The following is a 23,192-nucleotide window of genomic DNA, read 5'->3' as shown; positions in this document are numbered from 1 at the left end:
GATGGATGGTGGCATTAGAGACCATCTTACCCTCTGTGACTATCTCCTCTCCTTTTTTTAAAAAAAACTCGCCTGGAAGATGCTGGACTAACACTTTCATCTCTTTCCACTCCGAACGGTCATAGCAGTGAGAGATGGTCACCTGTTTGATCACCTTGTGGTGTGCCATGGTGCTGTTCTGGGATAATGCCCCTACATGAAAATGATTAAAGTTTGGATCCCCAAGTGGATCAACATCGTAGTTGTCCTATGAGTCATCTGTGGGCACTGGTTCAACTGGTGCCACAAAGATTGGGACCAGCCATGGATGGAATCCTTGGTGCTAATGGTATCCTTGGTGAGAATGAAGGCTTCGCGGTCAACAGGGGGATGGGGACTGATGTCGGCCTCATTGCCGGCATTGAAGTTGGCTTCAGCTTCGAAGGTCCTCGAGATTCATGGAGCATCTAAGGACTCAATAGCTAAACAATGTTGATGCCAGGAGTCAGAAATAGGGTCAGCTCCAAAGCCTTTAGTTAGTGCCAATCAGTACCCCAAGGCAGCCGAGGGTCCCAAAAGCTGGGCAGTGGTCGGAGAGCTTGATGCCTGATCCTCCAGGCAAAGTTCTTCCTTGTCATAAGGCCTTCTGGGAGGTTTGGTGTGTGTGTCAGTGGCAAACATACTTACAACTCCTGTGAGTTGTTGAGGTTGTTGAGGTGAGGAGAACCTCTAGTTCTCCTTCCTCCTGTACTGGATGATTGCTGATGGGGCAGAATGACCAAAGGGATGGCGTACTTACCTTCCTCGACGTCCAGGTGGGGGGATTTTCTCTGAAGATGTAGCTGGGGGCTTGCTGCTGCATCTTCCAATGGTTCCACTTTCTCTCTCGTCGATACCATAGGCTCCTTGTCGAGTGGAAGGTGAGACAGGCCAGGCATGTTGTCATGGTCAGGGGAAAGGCATAAGTTACAAACCTTATAGTGATCGGAAAACAGATATTTGGAATAGCACACGGACAGTATCGGAATTGTGTCTGTTCCATCACTGAGAGTACCTTCTTTGAGGAAACACCTCTCGTCTCTGTGTGTGAAGACTGCCAGAGGATCTAATAATAGTCAGATATGTCGGTCTCTGGAGGTTGTTGCCGAGAGGCATGTGGACAACGACCGCTTTCCCCAAGAACTGGAATCGACCTGCATCATCTGGGCCAGAGTGGCCCAAATGGGTTTGGCTCCAATTACTCAAGGAGTTGGCTCCTTGAAAACCTGCTTTCAATGCCTTTTGGATGACCTGAAGTGTGAAAATTGCCAAGTGGCCACATATTTGCATGCGCCTAATAAATTGCAGAAGTTATCAAATCTATGTTTAGCTAGGAACTTAAATGCAGGTTTGCCAATTGGAATGCAGAAATACATGCTTCAGGAACACGTGTATCGGTATGTGCTTTGCAGATCTGACTGGGGAAGTTGGTACTCAGATGCACCATGCAGGTGTAGACAGTACCCTTGACTATATGCAGATCTAATTAATGCACAGACATAAGACACATATGTCGCACAAGGTTGTTGTGTGGTTGTGAAGCACAATGCTGTAAGTACCAACCTTCACATTCAATATGTAAAGTCTTCAGCTGGTCTGGCTTTGGTATCAGAAAGCCGTCTTCAAGGAGAAGCTCTGCCACAACCTCGCTGGAAGAAGATGGGAATAAAGTCAATAATGCTTTACATGACGGCACACGAGCACCAAACAGAAAACACATCCAGAAGGAACCTGATAACAATGAAAATGCTAATTTATCAATGGAACAGATTGGAGACAATGAACCTCAGGTTTACATTCTGCCTCCTGTTGTGTCTAGCTCTTGGCAGCATGTAACAGATGGATACTAAACACACATTTACATTGGGTGCGCTGCACACAACTCTTCAATACAGGGCTGCAACGCTTTTCAAATGTTGTAACAAAGGAATCCACACATGATAAAAAGTTCAGGATTTGTTCACGGTCATGAATGTATCATACAAAAAAGTCCCAAAAATGTAATTACCACCAAAAGACTTAAAATCAAATTTCCGATCCAAATGCTGCCATCTTCACGGAAATTGCAAACCAACAACTGTAAAGCAGATCACTTTGGAAAAGGTGAGCATTATTTTGGTAATAATATGCAGTTAAGTGCTGGTGTAAGCTAAATGTAATCAATATACGTCTTATGTAAAGTGTTTACACAGAAAAGTGACATTCTGCATCAGCTCATCTTTGACATACACCTACATGCAACAAGTAGGTCACGGGTGAACTATTTCTAAGTAAAACACAATTATCTACACGCATGCCTGAGGCTTTGAAACCACTCCTGTATCGTATCCCTGCAAGGGTGGAGGCAGGCATACCAAACCTTTCACGAAGAACGCCGCTTAACAATGTCGAAGGGAATCCCCACAGGGTGGAAGTGATCTTTACATGACAGTACAAGGGCTGCATGTCAATGGATGTGGCTGGTGTTTCTGTCTTTACATTGGTAACTGCTGTTTTTTTACGATATTCGGAGATAAGAAACCTGTACTACCATGTGAGTCATCAGAAAACCTTAGAATTAACAAAACAAGCAATTCCTCAACAAAGAAAAATGGAAATTAAAAGGAAAACATTGGTCCAATGATTTTATAAAAACCTAATCTCAAATAATAATTTTCAATTCAAAGTAAGACACATCCTTAATTACTGGACAACATTAGTTTATTAAGGGGTTAAGATATATGCAAGGTTTCACAACTGGCAAGTGGGAGATTTTGAAATAAATATTAGGGGAATGTACTTTGCCCATTGACTTATTTTGTTGCAGAGGCAATTTTAGGTATGAGACTGCTAAAATCAAGCCATCTTTTAGCTTAAAATGTATTGAGTCTCTCGCCTTCATCGGGTCCATCCGTATCAAGCAAAATTGTGATCGCAAACGCCGAAATTCGGCGAATTTTGGCGTTTGCGATCGCAATTTTGCCAAATGGTATGTATGAGGCAAATCTGCGCGCAAAGTAAGCAATCGCAACATTTGCAATCCCTTATTTTGCGATTACATTAAGGAATTTAAAATTTTGCGCTACCTTAAATGCAATGTAAGAAGCACCAAAAAAGTGCAATTTGGACTTAAGGAATCGCAAATTACCACCAACTTCAAGTTGGTGGTAATTTGCGATTTCTTTAAAAAAAATGCACTTTTATGCATTTTTCAAAGTGCTATGTGACTAACATAAATGCCCTTCGGGCATCTATGTGCGCCACATCTGCACCCATGCCCATTTCAGGGGTGCAACAGGGTGTTTTTTTGACACCCTGGCACCCTTGAAATTGCATTCGCGATTTGCGATTCTCTAATTGGGAATCGCAATTGAGAATGTCTTTCCATTCATTCCTATGGGCCCCTAGGCCCATAGGGATGAATGGGGAGGTATTCCTTAATTCAGAATCGCAATTTGCGATTCGCAATTAAGGAATATATAGGATTCGCAAAATTATTTGCTAACCCTACATACATAGGGTTTTGCGATTCTCAAATAGCGATTTGCAAAAAATCGCTATTTGAGAATCGCAAATGGCCATTTTCATACATATGGCCCGAAGTCTCCTCACAAAGACCAGAGATTCATAGAAAAGTGCTAAGCTAGCCTTTAGTATACTTGTGGGGTTGTCCTGGTAAACAATGGATGGCAGTTACTGGGAAGATTGGATTATTTGAAGAGGAGGCAACATTTTATTCACTGAGAGTTTTTGTAACTATGCTCTCCAACAGCCATGAGTACTTTGAAAAGGGAGTGGTATTCTTCTCTAAAGTTGGTCATCATGGCAGTTATGAAAGATTGAATTCTTGGGAGCAGACCATTCCTGGGTATCAACAAGAGATGGTTGGTGGCCAATGGTGGCCAGCGTGGATCCTTCCAGACCTGGCTACCACTGCCCACCAGTGACTTGCAATTAGAACAACCGATGGATGAACCATATCCCAAATCCTTGAGTTTGGACACCACTACTTCACAACCGTTCTTACTCTCCCAGCTTTGGTCATTTTTCTCTGGCTTTGTCTACAGCAAGAACCAGAAAAACTCAAACTAGATACAAAGCACTTAATAATTCGCCTTCAGCTTCTGGAGCCATTTCAAGATCTGTAGGTGGAAGGTCTGATGGATATTACAAGTTGATTTCATCCAAGCTCAGCAGAGACGCTCCTTGAGCCTCAGCAGAGACTCTGGAGTAAGGATATTTACTCCAGACGTTTGAAAGCTGGATAGTAATGTTGTCCTAGAAGTATTGAAAGCTTCTCATTCCAGATGGGAGTTTATGTGGCCACTATTATATTTTACGTTTATCCCACTGCTATTTTCTGCTTTAATCGATGCTTTATTTGTAGTTGGTAATGCTTAAAAATGAGTGCTGCGTTTGGTACATGCTTTAAGTGGCTTGGCACTGATCAGGTCAATGCTCTCCACAAATAAGTGCACTTGAAGCTTGGGTCTGCTACTCTAGGTCTGCTACTCTATTTTTGGAACTTGGTCATTTGTCTGATCTCAGAGAGTAAAACAGGGCAGTATACTATTTCTGTCAGGTTGGAAGCCCCTTTTCCACGGAATGGACAGGTTAATCAAATTTAACTGCCACCCTTGAAATACCTCCCAACTGCCTGTGGTCCTATGGACTCCAGATCAATGGTCTTTCACGGATCTACTGTTATTCTGTTAATCTCCAATTTACATGAGCAGACTCTGGGCTTCGGAGACTATGTAATTTTGAATCGGAGTACTTACATGATGTAATCAAAACATACAGCATTGAGTGTAAACTTGATAGAAGATGCCTGTCAAAGCCAAATGTCTCATTGTGATGAACAACATTTAGAGTGTTCCTAAGAGAAAACATATAATAAGCAACGAAAATGAGGGATTCAGGTGGGGGGAAGCAACAAGGCTGACAAACAACATGGGAGGGGCAGAGAAGGACACGCAAAATAAAGGAACACAGGTGGAGCACAGAAGTACACAGCAAGACGGAGACAGGGGTGTAAACAGAAGCACATGAAGAGTTAGAGCAACATGGTGATAGAGGTAGCAACAAGTCGCACAGAAAAACATGGGTACAGGGAGAGAAGTACTCAGTGAGACAGAAGAACACGCAGACCGGTTGTAGGGGGAGCAGAGAAACACATAAGACAGATCAACACGGGGTTGTGGGGTGGGAAAGCACACAGAGACACTAACACAGAGATGAGTGTGGACAGTGAAGCACACAATGTAGACCGCTGGAAAACACTAGCACACTTGTAGAGTGTTTAATCAGAAAGAACAAAGTAGCACGAAAAAACGAGCAGTGTAGGGACACAATAATGTGTCTCTGCTCCAAGGACAAACTTACAAATGGGAAGCAAAGCCAGACAAGCTATAAAAAAAGGAAGATAGCAAATGAGAGGGACGATGAGGCCAACCCAATGGTAATCAATGGGCGGGCTCTAAGGCCACTGTAAGCTAACAAAATATCTTGCAACAGACAGAGCATGTGCTGTCTTAGGCAAGACCTAAATGGGAGATTTATACATAGTATAATGAAAGTATCTGGGGTAGTTCAAACTGATAAACCAGTTTCTTTATAAGGGTTTTGTTTACATAGTCATGACTGAGCATTGCTCTAGTGAAAATGTTTATCAAGGTGCATTATCCATGCAGAGTGAAAAGTGAGATGACAGAAGCTAGCACTAAGTTCTATGCAAGCCCTAGTGCTACTGACGGATTGTTGTAGGATACAGCATTTTAAATGCGAACCACATCCATTTTAGAATTCCAAGGCTGAATGAATTGAATTACAGTTAAGAGAGAAGAGAATTGAGATAAAGGGTGAGGAGAAAGGATGGGCAGATGTATAGTCCCAGACACCGAGGGTAACAAGTGTGAAGATGGCCTCAGAGGGGTATTCCATTGTGAGATCACCTCTGGGCTCTTTCCTCAGCAAGGTGCGAGAGAAACTAACTCTTTGGCCTGGTGAGAAGTCTATACCTACACAATTAGAATGAGTAAGCTCCGGAATAACTAACATGAACTGACTCTGGGAAAACGTTGAGAAAAAGCCATTAAGAAACATCTGGGAAGTATTAAAAATACTAAAGGAGTGAATGACTCCTCTCCTCAGGATGTGTTGAGCAACCACTCATCAGCCTGGTCAAACAGTAGGGGTAAATCCATTACCAGGAATGATAAGTCACCGATTAAAGATTCCCCACGCTTTATAACCAGCTTTGTTTTCATTCCAAGTACAGTTGCTTCTCTGAGGTGTGCCATGTTAGCGTTGGCATGAGTAATGCACTCACACAGAATATGTTCCAGTTAAAACCGCGTATTTGTTTAATGACACTGCCATTTCCTCCAGTGGAGCGGAAGCATTCTGGTGCACTCCAATCCCCACAGATAGATGGTTAGACATACTAGTATATCCCTGAAGGGCTTAACTGTATGACTAATACCAGGAAGTCAACTGATGGTGTTAAACTGAAGGTTTTGTTGACTATAAAATTAGTGAACACTACGTAGGCATGTGAAGTATTGCATATCGAACAGAGATGTGTTAAATATAAAACCAATACTCTACTTACAAAACCACTGAACTGAAGTGTACATCATTTGTCACTCAAAGGGATACAAAAGGGGCAGCAATTTAAGATCACGGTCTTAATACAACAGTTTCGATTTTCCAGTGAAGTGACACTTAACCATTTGGAGGGTAGAAATGAATATTTACAACAAATGTACAAGTGATAACATCTCTGTTTTCCCTACAATAATGACAATGAGATTAGGAGGGAAGAAAAAGTTATTTACCTTCTGTAACAATCTTTCTGGTGGGCACTCTATTAACTCTGTCAATCTTAAACCTTGCCCGCACCCCCTCTGTCCCAAGTCTTTTTTTGGCTATTTGGGGTGGTAGTTGTTGCATAGGCATCCATAACTTTTTGTCCAAATAAGCTATCCGCGCCAATGTCGTGTCCTTGTTTACCAACATCATGGGGATTATAAAGGTACCCAGGGTTTGAGGACTCCCCTGGAGGGGACTGCGTAAATAGCCAAAATTTAGCAAACATTTGAGTTTTGAGGGAAAATTAGGGAAAAAGCAGTCTGGATAAAAATGCCTGTTTTTTTCATTAAAATGGGATCAACGAACGGTTTGATATGGGAAAGTCACCATATTCACAGCTTTCAGGAACATGCAAAGTTTAATCAATAATAAAAAAAAATTACTACCGTTTTGGCATTTTTTAAAGAAGTAGCCCATTTGTCCTATTTTTCCGCTTTCAACCTACTTCCAGTTTGTGGTGCAAACCAGTGTGAAACCCAAGGGGGATCCAGGAAAGCTATATGTTTCTGAAAAGTAGACAACATTCCAAATTTAGCAAGGGGTCACATGTGTAGATCCCTCAAGGTTTTCCTAAGGAGACAAACTGATGATATAAATAAATACTGAAAACTAGTAGGAACAAAACAGCCATTTGTGACATTGTTTTCATCTGTAACTTTTTGTCATGATGGTCTATTTACAAAACCAATGTACCATTATGTTAGCTAGACCCTTTTGGTTGTGGGGATAGATAGGGTTTGTAGTTTCCCCAAGAACCTGAGGTACCCAGAGCCAAAAACTGAGCTGCACTGTAAAAGGGGTTTTCACTGTGTACTGAGTCTAGACCAATTCAAATGGTGAAACTTGTAGAATGAAAAATAGGTATCAAGGTAACCAATGAATTTCAGAAATGGGTACAAGATATAAAGTTTAGGACCTGAGATTATTTATATATCTCTGAATTTGTGTGTTCCCATACATGCATATGATTTAGAGGGTATTTTTCAAAATGTCTTTCTTTTTTACCCACTGGCTTACATTTGGAAGGCACACATGTAGGGAAAGCCAATTAGAAATAATAACTACTATTATATGCTCCCACATGTCTTCTGATACAAATGGTACCTCGCTTGTGTGGGTAGGCCTCATGCCTGTGACAGGAAATGGCCTAAAATACAACATGGATACATCACATGTTTCTACTCATAACTGACCATTTTTTTTGTAAAGTGTGTAGCTGTGGATTTTGGGCCCTAGCTCAGCCGGCACCAAGGAAAACATAAAAACCTGCAAATTTTTTAAACCAAGACACCTATTGGAATCCAGGATGGGATGGCTTGCGTGGTTCTCACAAGGTTGGTTTACATGGAATACCTTGCATTTCCTAATTTTTTTGTGATTGACAGTTCTTGAATCTGTGGGGAGCGACAAACTTCCTTCTACCCAGCATTCCTCTAAGTCTTCTGATAAAAACAATACTTCACTTTGGTAGGTAGGCCTATGACCTGCAACAGGACACAGGCCAAGACGCAAAATGGATACATCAAATTTTTTTCACTCAAAATAGTCCATTTTTTTGCAAAGTGGATAGCTATGGATTGTGGGCCCTAGCTCACTCAGGGCCTATGGAAGCTTAGCAAACCTGTATATTTGTTTAAACTAGACACCCAGGGGAGTCCAGGGTAGTATGCCTCATGTGGATTCCACAAAGTATTCTTACCAAAAATACCCTGCAAACCTCATCCTTTGCCCACAACAGCACTTCCGGAATCAGAAGGAATCCACAAAAGTTGAGTGTCCAGCGGAGAAGATTCCCGCATGGGGAATCGCCTTCTTGCGGCGATCCCCAAGCTGGGACCAGTTGGGAAAGGTACCAAAGGAAAGCAGCGATTCTCCCCTTTCCAATGATACCGCTACCGTATAAATCGGTGGTCAGGGGGATGAGATATCCCCGAGCACAGATGCAGTGGAAGTGAAGCAAACAATGGACTTATTTCACTTTTGTTTTCATTGTAATGACGTGAGCGCCATGCACGCGGATTGGCATTTCAATGGGGAACAAAAATAATCGCCCTTGGTTGCTGGGGAGGCTCTTCCCCAGCTCCAGAGGCTGATTTCAGTATAAGGAAATCCCTTGTGTGTGTGTGTGGAAGGCTTGGAGCCGTCTTTGGCACACAGCCACTGGTGCAGAGGACCGCACAGAGCCATCCTCCGCACCATACAGTTAACATGCAGATTCCTCACATTTTTTATTATCATCAGACACCAAACTTGATATTGGAAAGTTTGCAAAAGCCCGCATGCACCAATAGGTGGCGTCACCTCCTTCTTGATGTTGGACGCAATGCGGATGTGATGTGAGTGAATCCTTATAGCACCATCCCAGCGCTCCTGTGACCATCCCCCACCTTTTTAGGTCGAGGCTGGGCAGCACATGTGCTGCTCTGTGAGTCATGCTGTATTGGAGAATGCACTTGAAGCCCCGCCCACTCTCCGCCCATATTTGTCAGTGGCTTGTGTCATTGTACTTGTTAAATGCTGGCTTCCGAGTTGTAAATTGGCTTGTTAGTCACTCTTTAGCACCGCCTACTCGTCATTTGTAACCTCCCATGAGGAGTAGCCCTTTTACTTCGGTTGTTACAAGGTGATTCACGGCCGGCGCTCCTGTGGGCGTTATGGACCATGGAGTCGAGGCGGATCGCAGAGTCGAGGTGAGAGACAAGCGCGGCAGCCATTAGCAGGTGGCCGTAGTAAGTGCATGCCCTTGGTGGTCCTAAGGAGGCGGCCCAGCCAGGCCGGGTGCAGCCTGCAGAACTGCCTCACGAGCCCCACTTGCCCCCGATCAGCAGCTTCACCTCCGGCACCTTTCCTCAGCGCCCCAGTACCCTAGCTCCCCAGCGGCTCAGCCACCCTCAGGGTTTCCTTCCTTGCTTGGAGAAACAGAAACAAGGGGGGAAAAAAGAGAAAATCCTGGAAAACCAGTCTTCACTTACAATCTTCCACTTAACACCCAGGCCCGGAACAGCCTAAAACAGAACCTTGGGCCAGCCCTCGCATAGGGTAGAAGCGGATGTAAACCAGCCGCCTCCCAGGGCCCTTAGGCTCCATCCTGCATTCACAATCTATCCAGGTTGGCCTAAAGATACCCAGCTTGAAGTCAGGGAGAACCAGAGATGCAACAAAAAAACGCAAGTCAGGCCTAAGAAGGAAAAGAGGGTGGCAATCAGGCAAGGACACAATCTACCTGGTTTAGAGTCCGAGTCATTGACTCACTTAGAATCAGACACACACAGAAACAGTAAGCCGTCTAGTAAGCCGTCTAGGTATTCAACCACCACAATCTCCACAACCTCCGCAATGGCCATGAAATTGAATGGGGATAAAAGCGAATTCATGCTGTTGGGGACAGACATGCAAATCTGGTCGCAGGAATGGTGGCCTGACAGCCTGGGCCAGCGTCCATCCCCAGTTAATAAGGTAAGAAATCTAGGAATACTCCTGGACACTAAACTGACACAAACTAACAAGTTAGCCTCCTCCATCTGGTACGTTCTGAAAATGATCAGGAAACTTTTACCGTTCATCCCCAGGGAGTCGTGCAAAACGGTGGTAACTGCACTGGCTCTGTCGAGGCTGGATTTCGGAAACGCGCTATATGCTGGCAATACAATTGCGAGCATGTGTGATGTGTTGATCGTCCTGAGGCGGAAGCCGGGACCTTGCCAGTGACTTTTTCGAGTGTTGACAAATTGTTGATGTGATTTTAAAATTAACGTCCTTGCTGCCCATTATTTTAAACTTTATTGCTCTTTTGCACATAGTCTGACTATTCATTGGAGACTCTACCCCCGTGGGTCGCGCCATCTTGGGTGAGGAGGCGGCTGAGCAGACTAGTGCTCCGCTCCTCCAGCCCCTTCCGACATAAAATGGCACCCCCACCTAGGAAGCGCAGCGGACGAGCGCAGAGGGCACGCCGAAGGGCGCACCGAAGGCGAGCTCGTCCACGGCCAGCCGGGGACAGGGGCCACGACCCCTGGCCAAAATGGGCCGATGATATGCTGGAGCGCACAACAACTCCGCGCCCTCTGTCCTGTTTTTGCCAAAGCCTGCCTCCATAGTCTTAATGCGGAAGACACCAATAACTGTAAAGAGTGTCAGTATAATTGGCATAACAGACCTACGACTAGGGCTGAGAACATTAGGCTTACATGCGGTCTACTTAATACCAGATCCATGCGGAAACATAGTCTTGATATATTCGACCTAGATATGAAACTTGATCTCCTGTTTTTTACTGAGACTTGGCTTGATTCCAACTCAGAGCCAGATATAGTTGCTTCTCTTCCTGCTGGCTATACCGTGGTACGCCTGGATAGATCTGAAGGCAGAGGTGGGGGGGATAGCGATAATAACTAAACAGCCACTGTGTTGTCAACTTGAACCTCTCGCTGTCGCTGATAGTGAGACAGGAGCCTTTTCCATTAAGGTTAACGCTGGGAACACGCTGAAGGGCTTCTTGATTTATCGCTCTCCTGGTCCCTCTACCCATTTCACCACCAGCCTTACCGAAGGCATAACGGAAGCCGCTCTGCGTAGGGACAAGTTTATGCTCTTAGGTGCCTTGAACATCCATCTGGACGATCTATCAGACAAAGGAGCTACTGACTTTTATCAGCAACTACAGTCCCCATCTTTGCCAACTGGGAAGATATAGAAGTTAAGTCCACCGTCCCTGTCCCCTGGTCAGACCACTTCTTAGTACCTTTTATAATAACTATCCCTGCTAGTAATACCCAAAAGCGCTCTAATACTAAATACTTGAGTCGCAAATGGACTGCGTTTTTCAAAGCTAGGTTTGATACTGCTCTGACCAAAGGCGGCAGACCAGGAGGTAAGGATGCTGTTACTGCATCAGATAGATTAGACGGTCGCATTACTAATACTTTGGATGACACAGCCCCTCTTTGTCACAAAAAACCCTGGAGTAGACCCCATAAATCCGCCCCCTGGTTTAGCGAAGAACTTCGCCTAGCTAAAGCAGAATGTAAACAACTAGAAAGACAGTGGAGGGTGGCCTACCTTGATCAAGCAAAACTGAGATATATAGGCAAACGCAGAGAATATCATAGCTTGATCAGGCGTGCCAAAACTAATTACTTTTCAGGTAGGATAGGAGAAGCTCAAAACTCTACCAAGGAGCTATTTACAATTTATAAGGAAATCTCTCTCTGCGGCTCATCTGTTGACCCATCCTCGGTCTCGGAGGAATCCTGCAACCGCATTGCCGCTTTCTTCTCTGATAAAGTGGCCACTATCTGCTCCGCTTTTTCAGGGGGAAAGGAAAAGGTAACAGAGTTCAGTGAGAATATATTGGTGGACGTAGGTGTTAATAGGCTGGGCAACTTTGTCACCCCATCCCCTAATGAGCTTCAGCAGATATGCCGCTCCATTAAGTCAGGATCCCCCCGTGATCGGGCATCACCGAAACTTCTTGGAGAGAGTATTGAAATCCTTGAACTCTATATTAGGGATGTTCTGGATCTTTCTTTTGGGTCGGGCACCGTACCCAAAAGCTGGAAGCAAGCGATAGTGCTCCCGCTTAAAAAAAAAACGAATCTCAGTTGTGACAGGCTGGACAATCTCCGTCCCATCTCCCTCCTCCCCTACCTGGCCAAAGTGGCAGAAAAGGTGGCAAATCTTCAACTTATGGCATTTGTGGAGAAAGCCAACCTTCTCCATCCTATTCAGTTTTACTTTCGCTCACGCCACTCCACGGAGTCCACGCTGCTCATGGCCACTGAGACCATCAGGCAAGGGGTAGATGAGAACATACTATGGCTCTCATCTTACTTGACCGGAGTGCCACCTTTGACACTGTAGCACACTTCACCTTGCTACAGTGTCTTAACAAAGGCGGAGTAAATGGGGCAGCGCTGAGATGGATCCAATCTTTCCTCATTGATAGGGGCTTTCAAGTCAGACAGGGAGAACACTACTCCCGCGTGTTCAACCTCGATCAAGGGGTCCCTCAGGGTTCTGCCCTGAGCCCTACCTTGTTCAACCTATACGCTTCCCCTGTAGCCACCATTGTGGAAAGTCATGGTATCCAACTAGTGTCATATGCCGATGACACACAGCTGGTCATCTCACTGTCATGGGCACCTGAAGTTGCAGCATCCAGCTTCAGTGCTTGCATGCAGGAGCTTGCTTCCTGGATGTCTAACAACTGCCTGAAGCTGAATGGGTCCAAAACTGAAGTGCTCATGGTGGGAGGTGGTCCGCCTGTGTGGTCCTCGGCATGGTGGCCAGACTGCCTGTGCTCTACTCCAGTGCCTTGTCAACAGGCCAAAAATCTCAGGGTATTATTTGACTCCGATTTGTCATTTGCTCCCCAGGTTAATCGGTGGTCGGAATGTGCTTCGGTGTACTCAAGAGCTTATGTAAGGTCCTGGACCTACTACTTGTTGGTGTCAGGAAGACCCTTGTGCATGCCTTGGTCACATCCAGGCTCGATTACCCTAACCTTCTATATCTGGGTATAACAGCTAGAAGCCTCAACCGTCTCCAGGTACTTCAAAATGCCACAGCCCGGCTGGTGCTGAGGCTTCCTAGGAGAACGCCCTCTAAAGCTGCTCTGAAGTCCCTTCACTGGCTTCCGATCAGAGAAAGGATTACCTTCAAAGCACTATGCATGTGTCATCGCATCTTTGGAGGCAGGGCGCCCGCCCCCCTAAATAGCCTCATTACCCCCTACAGACCAGAGCGGATTCTTAGATCCTCTGGCACCGGTCTGGCAGTTGTCCCCAAAATTCGTAAAGCTCGCATGGGGGCAGATCTTTCAGGCTCCTCGCAGCCAAGAACTGGAACCTGCTTCCAACAGAACTTCGCCTCAAACCTTCTGAGGCCAAGTTCCGAAGAGCCCTAAAAACCTACCTCTTCCGCCTAGCACTGCTGTAACCTCTTGATCTGAATACTCCATACTTCGCTCTCAGCGCGGGGACACGCTGGGGCGCGTAACCATGCGCTTTATAAAACTCTATAATAATAATAATAATAATAACAACGTCTACAAAATGCAGCAGATAGACTGGTGTTGGACATTCCCAAGTATGACCCAATAGCGCTTAGACTGAGATCTCTCCACTGGCTCCCAATAGGAAAAAGAGTAACATTTTAATCCCTGTGTCTGACCTACAAAGCCCTCCATGGAGTGGGTTGTCAGTTCTTGATAAATCATTTGAAATGGTATGAGCCATCTAGGACCTTGAGATCCAGTCATCAAAAAATGATTCAGGTGCCAAGATTTAAACAGGTCCAGTGGGGAGGGAGGAGCTTTCTGCTACACACAGCCAGGACATGGAATATGCTCCAAACGACAATCAAAAACAGCCCTTCGCTACTCTCATTTAGAAAAGAGATAAAAACCTGGCTGTTCACCGCAGGCTTGTAAATACATAACGGGAAGCTAGCTGGTCTCCTGCGTCTACTAAGCGCCAAGACGCCCATGGTCTATCGCGCGCTTTATAAATCACAAATGAAATCAAATAAGTAGCGCAGGCAGGTGGATCCCTGCCACGGAGATCAACCCAAACATAGACCTAGAAGGAGACCTAGAAGTCATCAAGGAAGGAGAGCAGACAGCACCCGTCACGTACCATTCATGTCTCAAAACCAGCAAGTGGGCTCTGATCACAGACTTCCTAAAAGTATGTCGCAGACCCTGCCCCAAGAGCCAAAAAGACCTTGTGGACCACAAGGACGCCAATCAAAGCAACAACACAGATCCTCAACGCGAATGCAATAAGGACCTCTCACACGGCTGTTGCAGTTGTAATAATAAAAACAAAGATACCCAGGGTACGGAAATTAACGCTCTCTTCTCCCCATTAAAGAAACCTCAAGCCCTCAAAAAACAAATCAGGAACCACCAATATCTCGAGTCCCAAATTTACCTGCCATCTGCCAAGCGCACCATCAGCTAGTCGAGGCTCTAGACCACACCCAGCCTGACCAAAGTTCGAACCTACTTATCAGCCGAACGTCCCTCTCAGACCACCAGCAATCGCAAATATCAACTCAAAAAACCGAGGATGATTCAACGCATCAGCATAATAATATCCTAAGCCCATTCGGATAAGCTTTCTCGCCCACGTCTTCGGCAGCTTTCTTATCTCTGGAACAGGAGGGCTTCGTTAAAGCCTGTGCCCAAGACCAGACACTCCTGCCCTATCACCAGTTCCATATGAAAGGGAACAACAATCTGGCCAGGAACCACTTCAACACAAACTTAGCGGATGTCCGCAAACTGGGGTTGAAAAGTCCATATCAGCGCCTACGACTGTATCCACAACTCTACACAAAGACGAAGGCAAACAACTAAGCAGGATCAACAACCCACCGGACCAATCAGGCACACCAGATCAATTAGACTGTCCCCAGCTGGTAGCATTAATCAGCTCCTCAACATCAACCGCTTGGCCCTACTTGCTAAATACCATGGTAACCATTGGAAAGGCAATGACAAGCTAGACACCCAAGTCGAGCTCCTAAACATCTCAGCCAACCACGTTGAGATTGAAAAAAAGCTGCATACTCTCAAGGCCATGATCGCGACACTACATAGCATACATGTCACTGCCCCCAAATTATTGACAAATTAGCGGTGGAAGCAACTCAATGTCAGAACTGCTAGAGGCAGTCAGGGAGCACCCATTAAAGACCAAATTGACAAAAGCCCCCGAAAAAGACGCATTTAGGGGAGAAGACTGGGCGAGCCTGCAGACCCCCATGGGTCAAAGTCCTAGAGAAAAGGAGACCTATAATGCTCCAGTGCAGGCAAGCTCATCCAGATTCCATGCCTGGAGCAATTGCATTTCAAGTAGGCGCACCAGAAGCATCGCCAAACCAACAGTGTTTGCATTCAACAGGAGGACAGAGACAATCGACAACTTACCTGACGGAGAGGGAAAGAAAAAGCTTGAGAAAAGCAAGGAAAAGCAAATCAAACAGACAAGGGCCAAACGCATTCACACAGATATCTTAGAGTGACAGGACACAAAAACAGATAAGTATAACATAGAACAAAACACCAGAATGCAGCTCGCACCCAGGAGCACCTCACCTCATCCACAAAAAAGGATACCATCTTAAGTAGCCCGAAACACAAAAAAAGTGCAAAATCCTCAACAAAGAACTTTTACAACATATTTAATCACTTGGAGGGAGTGAATCAAACAAGTCAAGCACCCAGGTCAGCCAAAAAACGAACATCACCCAAACACCTCAGGGTAAAACGACGGAAGCCAGCACAGTCAGCCCACAGGAGGCGGACAGCAACAGATTAGCTATTTCAGAAGAAAGGTGTAACAACAAAAAAGCCAAGGAAAGAGCAAACTATCCAGGTGGTGAGGAGGCCAAACCTGCCACGAACCGCTGAGATACTCAACAAAATAGAACACGACACTCCTCAAATCCAATTTCAGATCTCTTAGAGCCTATTGAGGCCACAACAGAGTCCCCTAGTGACCGAGCCAAAGTACAACTTATTGACCTTCCCTGTAGAGGCCATAAAAAGATAGAGGTAGTTCCACACTACGTGTCGAGGGGAGCGCACAACATTCTAAATACAAACGCACTATTAAAAATATTTAAGGCTCTTCCAACTCTGAGTCACAACAAAACCAGCGATCTTGAAAGCAATAGAATTTAAACCCAATCCCAATAAAACTGGCAAAGAAATTACAACAGCAACCTGGATACCTCACTCCTTCATTGAGAAAATCTGGCGGCATAAGGAATCATTCTCTAAATGGGGCATCGAGCTCAAAAAAAGGCAGAGTATATCTGCTACCCAAGTCTGCTACAACAATTCAATCAGACAGTGGGCGCCCTAAAAGGTGCAAATGGCCCTGACATGACCAGAACAACAAACGGCACCTGTCAAACAACCTGGAAAGCTCACTCCTTCGTAAAGCAAATCTGGCGGCTTAAGGAATCATTCTCCAAATGGGCATTGAGTTAATAAAAGGCAGAGTATATCTGCTACCCAAGTCTGCTACAACAATTCAATCAGACAGTAGGCGTCCTAAAAGGTGCAAATGGCCCGGACCGGACCAGAGCAACAATAGGCACCTGTCAAACAACAAGGTAATCACAATCGCACACCCTGAAGTCGCCAAACACGTGGCCAACCTGCGGAAGACCGCCTAAACAACAAAAAAACAGAGTTGCATGATTAAAAATCTCGTAAGGACTCCAAATCAAGCCAGGGCTGCAAGATTAGCGCATGGAATGCGAACGGTCTAAGCGCAAAATTCGAAGATGCTGACTTTTTAGAATTATCCTACAGCACAATATACTACTATTACAAGAAACATGACAGACCAAAAACTCACCAATAGCAGGTTACAAAGAATACCTCAGACCAGCCACTAAGGATGTAAAGTACAGAAGGGCAAAAGGTGGTCATTCAACCTTCATCTCAGCGGACACTCTATGGAAAGTCATTGCCATCGACCTCGATTCCCCTTGGATGCCATGGACCAAACTCGACGCTTCACCCTCAACCAGCTTGTTAATCCTGAACATACACATCCACAGGCTGCCAAACAAGAGGGCCCAAGAATTGAGCTACTGAGTGCAGGACTTGAAACATTAAAACTCACTCATCCACAAGCCAACATAATATTGTCTGGGGACTTCAATATGAACCTACTGCAAAGCAAGAAAAAATACCATATCAGGTTTTAGAATGGACACCCAGGGCAAGAGATGCACAGCTTGTCTGGAGGACCTCTTGCTGTACATGCTAAATGGACGAGGACAGTTGGATTGTCATGTAGCATTCACAAGAGTGACGAATAAAACAGGCACAACCATCTACTTTACCTAGACAGATCCAGACCTTCTTCCTTGTACTCATGATTTCCAAAAAAAGGAAAGAGCAGAAAGCGATCCTCAGACTTTTACGCTAACCATAACCCTAATAAGGTCAGGCCAGCCCAAGCCTCTGTCACTATCAATCCAACCCTACAATCTAAAACAACTCATTTGGAATAAGAGCAACATGGACGCCATCATGGGGACATGCCTGAAATTACTGGGGTCACCGGAAACAGAACCGCGTCGCATAGAGGCCTGGGAGTCGTTCACCAACGAATTAAAAAAAAATACTTCAACCGGGCTAATGGTCATAAAGCCCACAGACCAACGGGGGGAGCTTGATATACCAACAACCGGAGAACAAACAAAAAAACATCTGAACAAACAATTAAGACTACTGCGAACCCAGGGCCCAGAATGATCTCAGCAAACCCTTACGTCAATAGCTAGAAAGAAAAAAGTATTAAAAAAAGAAATCAAGGAGGCCAAGCAAGAATACATTGAACAATTTGGGTGACACTTCTGCAAGCCAGTAAGCAAAGAGACTCCAAACTTTTCTGGAAAAACATAAACATCTTAGCAAACAGCAATAACAGACACTTCAACTCATATATTACAGAACACATATGGTGAGCACACATCGAAGCAACTTACAACACCATCTCACTTGTAGGTGAGTTAAACACCTCAAAACATGCAAAAACGACAAGGATAGATGCCAGTGAGACAACATGCCACACAGCACAAACACCAACAGCCATCGAAAAAACAGTGATCAAAATCGACACACTACAGTCCAAAAATACATTCTACCATCAGAATAATGAAAAAGATAACAAACCTCAACCAGATGCTCGGGAGACAGCAAGGTAAGAACCATAGGAACACCTTCCACAAATCACGCAAAACTAGGTACTGAACACCTTAAAAAATCTCTGATCAGATGGGGCCACCAGGGCCATAGGGCCGGCCAAATTGCCTGCCAAACGCATTATTCATTCAAGATCCATCCTTCCGGTCCCGCCATCTCACTCCATTTTTCACACACGTCCTTGAGCCCAGCTCCATTCCCAACTCCTGGCGAGGAAGCATTCTACAACCCATATATAAATCAGGGGCACACTCCGCTCCAACCAACTACAGATTGATAGCACTCATCGCCGTGGAGGCTGAAATCTAAGCATCTAATTAGCTGGCAGACCTGGAGGATTAGGTCAGCAGGCCAAATCTTATTCCGAACACACAAACAGGATTTCAGGCAGGATTGGGCACTTCCACACATATCTGCAGTCACCCTTCTGGCCAACCAAGCCATCGCAATATCGAAAGTCCTTTATGTGTGCTTTGTAGACCTTAAAGCAGCCTTCGACAAAGTGCCGAGAACTCAGCTGTGGGCGAAAATAAAAGCATGGAAGCCCCAATCAATCTATTAGAGACAATCATAAACCTCTACTCACAAACATGGGTGAAACTAAAAAAGAGGAGACTGGCGTAGCCTAACAAACAACATTCCAACAACCAACGGCTTAAAACAGGGGTGCGTGTTGGCCCTTTGTTTATTCAACATGTACACAGCCGACAGAGAAAAATCTTCGCCTACCACAAGGCAACCTGCCAAAATTATGTGAAATTCCAAATAAAGTCTCCAATATGCAGAAGATATCGTCCTACTATCTCCAACGCCTCGAGGTCTACCGCGGCTGATTTGCCAACTAGCGGCATATACCACCTCGGCTCAAGTGGTCTACCATCAAAAATCGAAAGATGTGTGCTTTTCCAGCCCCCACAAAAAACGCCCAAAATTCACCTGGACGTTAAACAATAAATATTTGTCCCGGGTGGGCACATACAAATATCTGGGGTTCCATCTAGACCGCCACCTTAAGTTTTAGCATCATCTCGACATAGGGTTAATAAAAGCCAAACAACTGCTAAAGGCATTTCATATCTTGCAGAAAAGACTCAGCAGTTCAACAGACCATCTGCTAAACGTCGTTGCAGCAAAATTTCTGCCATCCATTTCGGATGGATCAGAAATGACAAACTTAAAGGGCTTACACACAGCTCAATCCAATCTTTTTAAGAATTTATTTGCAATCCCACGTCATATTTCACAAGCATAGTTAAGACTAGAATACGGTCTACAAAAGCAGATACCTGCAAGACAAGGATCCCTGGCCAAATACTATTGGAGGATGAGGGCAGCAGAAGACAACTTCTTAGCCCATCATTGCTGGCAGGAGATCGAAAAACAATTCAGGCTAAGCAAATCTATATTTCTAGTCCTAAAACAATCGCTTTCTGCACTAAAGCTAGATGTGGCTTGGCTCACAATATCGACCTACTCTGGGTTCAAACCCACAGCTAACAAAGCCATCAACCAACAATCACTGCTAATAGACAAATCCACCCTGGCCCACAAAACTCATGCTTGGGCTCTGATGTCATCTTACAAAACGCTGAAACCCCAACCGTACCGGTCAGAACATTTCTCAAACCAAAAGAAGCAGATCTTGACCCTACTGAGGGTGGGATCATTCCCCTCAAAAGACCTCACTCCAAAATGGAAACAGACCTGGTTCACAAAGTAATGCTGTTTCTGCGGACATGGAGACGAGTTGCTAGTACATTTTCTATGCATTTGTCCTGCGCTACAAGACACTCAGAAAACCGTCTTTCGGGAACCAATGAGGAAAGAACAAATAACAACCTGCAGAGCAGGTGTCATAAAGAGTCTCGGAGGTTCGTCGGTCCAACCGTCCTGCAAGGCAATACAACTCTGGAATATAGCGGCAAAAGAACGAGCGCTGAAGCAAACTTATCTACAAAGTACTGCTTTGTTTACCTATTTGAGATTTAGCTGATCACATTCTCTCAGCACTTGCACTTTATAATACCCTGAAGTTTTAATCAATTTCCCCAGAAGTTTGTTCTATTTTATACAAATGTAGCTTTATGTGTTTCTTTTTGTAATTTTAACTCAATCAATTGCTTTGATGTTTTAAGTACCCTGGTGGTTTGCTCCGCCCTTTTATGATTTTAAAGAAATCAAATAAAAGTATTTCATCATCATAGTTGGCTATGGAGGGCAGAACAACCTGTTGAATTTTGAGGACAGTCTCAGACACTGGTTGGCAGAGTCACGCTCTAGTGCGTCAATGTCAAGCGCTGGCTTCCGAGGGCAGTGCCAAGCGCCGGCTCCGGATGGCAGGGTGTGGTGTTTGCCGGGACAGGGCTCGTCCACTTGCACACCATGAATCGAATCGGAATTTCACTGAACCACCAACAAGGAGGGAAAAGGACTCCGTTTGCAGTTGGCACCAAACAAGGTGTACTTGCTCCAATGTTTATGGCGCCCCAGTCGGTCCCCAAAGTACTGCCTACCTGTTACAATGTGGAATGTGTGCATACCACACCAGGTGCAGCTTCCTCAACACCAGAGGAATCAAGTGATGCAGGAACATGCTTAGTGAAGCAGAAAATTCAATTTAAACCGAAATTCATTTGCTGAGGCTCCCTGAAACTGAAAGGCACAGAACTATAGACAATGTCCATTTTCACGAGTGGAGATACAGCCCACCTGAGGCATGCCCCACATGGCACAAGATGTTCTTAACCACACCTCTGGAAAGATACGCCACTAAGGGCTGACAAGATTACGTACACTCGGGCTGTGGGGTCACGTGCCCAGAGAACTTGCCAGTTGGTTGGCACCCAGCCAGGTGACATTCATATTCAGCCATGTGCAGAGTCTCATCAGTTTCCAGCACAAAAGATAAGATTCCCTGCTTATTTACATACCACATCACAGTCATGTTGCCAATATTTGGACCAATTTATGTAATCAGCTTCAAGGATTGGGTAGGAAAGTTTAGAAGACCAAGAAATTTGCCCTCAGCATAAGCAGATTGAGAGGTCATTTTTGCTCATCCGGAGACATGAGGGCCCTGATCTGGAGTCCCTCCAGGTTGGCACCCCATCCTAAGGTGGAGGCATCATGCACTCCTGTGGCCAAAGCTGGTGACCACCAAATAAGATCTGCTGCAGTGTTCAGGGTACACCAGTAATATTCGACAGATTACCCTGATGTTGGGGCCAGAGCAGATGAAGAAACCACTAGAGAGTCTTTACAGCGGACGTCCGGAAAGTTCAGTGCGGGGTTCCCCAAGGCTCCTCCCTTTCCCCCCTCTTGTTCAATCTCTATGTCGCCCCTCTTATCTTTTCTCTTCAACAAATGGAGGTCGCCGTATTTAATTATGCGGATGACCTCCAGCTGGTCTTTACCCTCTCCTCTTCCCCCTCTTCTGTCCTTAATTTTCAATCTGTCATGCTCCACATCCGGGACTGGATGAACCACAATCACCTTAAACTCAACCCAGACAAGACCGAGCTGGTGTTGACGGGTGGTTCATCCAGCCCCTGGTCCTCTCTCTTCTGGCCCCCTTCTCTTGGCCCCTCTCCTGAACCCTCTACCTCTGTCAAAACCCTCGGCATAAAACTCAACTCTCAACTCATCCTTCACTCCCAGATTAGCTCTGTGGTATCTTCCTCTTTCCTTTCACTGCGCACTATACGCAGGGTGTCCCGTTTCTTCACCTTCTCAGCTCTCAAACTCATCACCTTAGCCATGGTGGTGTCCCGCCTGGACTACGGCAACGCCCTATATGCAGGCATCCCTGCATATAGCTTACGGCGTTTGCAGCAGATACAAAACCAGGCGGGCCGCCTGGTTTTCAATCTTCCTAAATTTCACCGTTCCTCCCCCCTCTTGAAATCCCTACACTGGCTCCCTGTGCGAGCCCGGATCCAATTCAAGCTCGCCTCCATCACCTTCTTGGCCCGACTGGACCTGCCTCCATCATTCATCTCTTCAGAGATCACCCCCTATGTATCCACTAGGGAACTCCGCTCGTCCTCCCAGTCCCTCCTCACTATCCCACGCTACCGGACAAAGAAGTGGGGAGGTTCGAAATTTGCTACCCTTGCCCCGATCCTCTGGAACGCCCTTCCCCTGGATCTGCAATCCATCACCCTGTACCCGCAATTTCGCAAACACCTCAAGGCCCACTTGTTCACAAAGTCCTTTGACTAAACCCCCAGCAGTCTCCCCCGTCTTTTAGCCCTGGATCTTGTTAGCTGTAGCGCCAAGAAACCGCAGGTGTATGAGCGCTTTACAAGTATTTTAAAACTCAAACTCAAACTCCTTATGTTGGAAATGTATTCCTGGAAATGTATTCCTGTTGACTCGAGCTGTCACGAGCGTTCAGGCATGTCTGGCTGCTCGTGACAAGCTCGTGTCCTCTGTTGCTTGTTATGTTTTGAAACACCCAGAACGTAATGGTTGTAATGCATCTGTTGGGCGGGCATTCCTAACCTGACTCCTAAGACGTGAGCACCTAATAAACTCCGTCTCAAACTACAACCTCAGTTTCGTCCTTCTTTGACTTTCCTACACTGGCGAC

General features: G+C 45.4%; 1 protein-coding gene across 1 annotated transcript in view; it reads right to left on the bottom strand.

Moving 5' to 3' along the window:
• The window catches only part of LAS1L (LAS1 like ribosome biogenesis factor), a 402,245-nt gene that overhangs the window by 218,931 nt on the left and 160,122 nt on the right, over window positions 1–23,192 (bottom strand). Inside the window, exon 8 of the mRNA XM_086918369.1 lies at window positions 1,582–1,667. Coding sequence (XP_086774495.1) covers window positions 1,582–1,667 — 86 coding nt within the window. The remainder of the gene's footprint in view (window positions 1–1,581; window positions 1,668–23,192) is intronic.

The sequence above is a fragment of the Lissotriton vulgaris genome, chromosome 4_1 (assembly GCF_964263255.1).
Source record: "Lissotriton vulgaris chromosome 4_1, aLisVul1.2, whole genome shotgun sequence".
NCBI lineage: Eukaryota > Metazoa > Chordata > Amphibia > Caudata > Salamandridae > Lissotriton > Lissotriton vulgaris.
The sequence above is the reverse complement of the archived record's forward strand: the minus strand, read 5'-3'. Positions and strand labels throughout refer to the sequence as shown.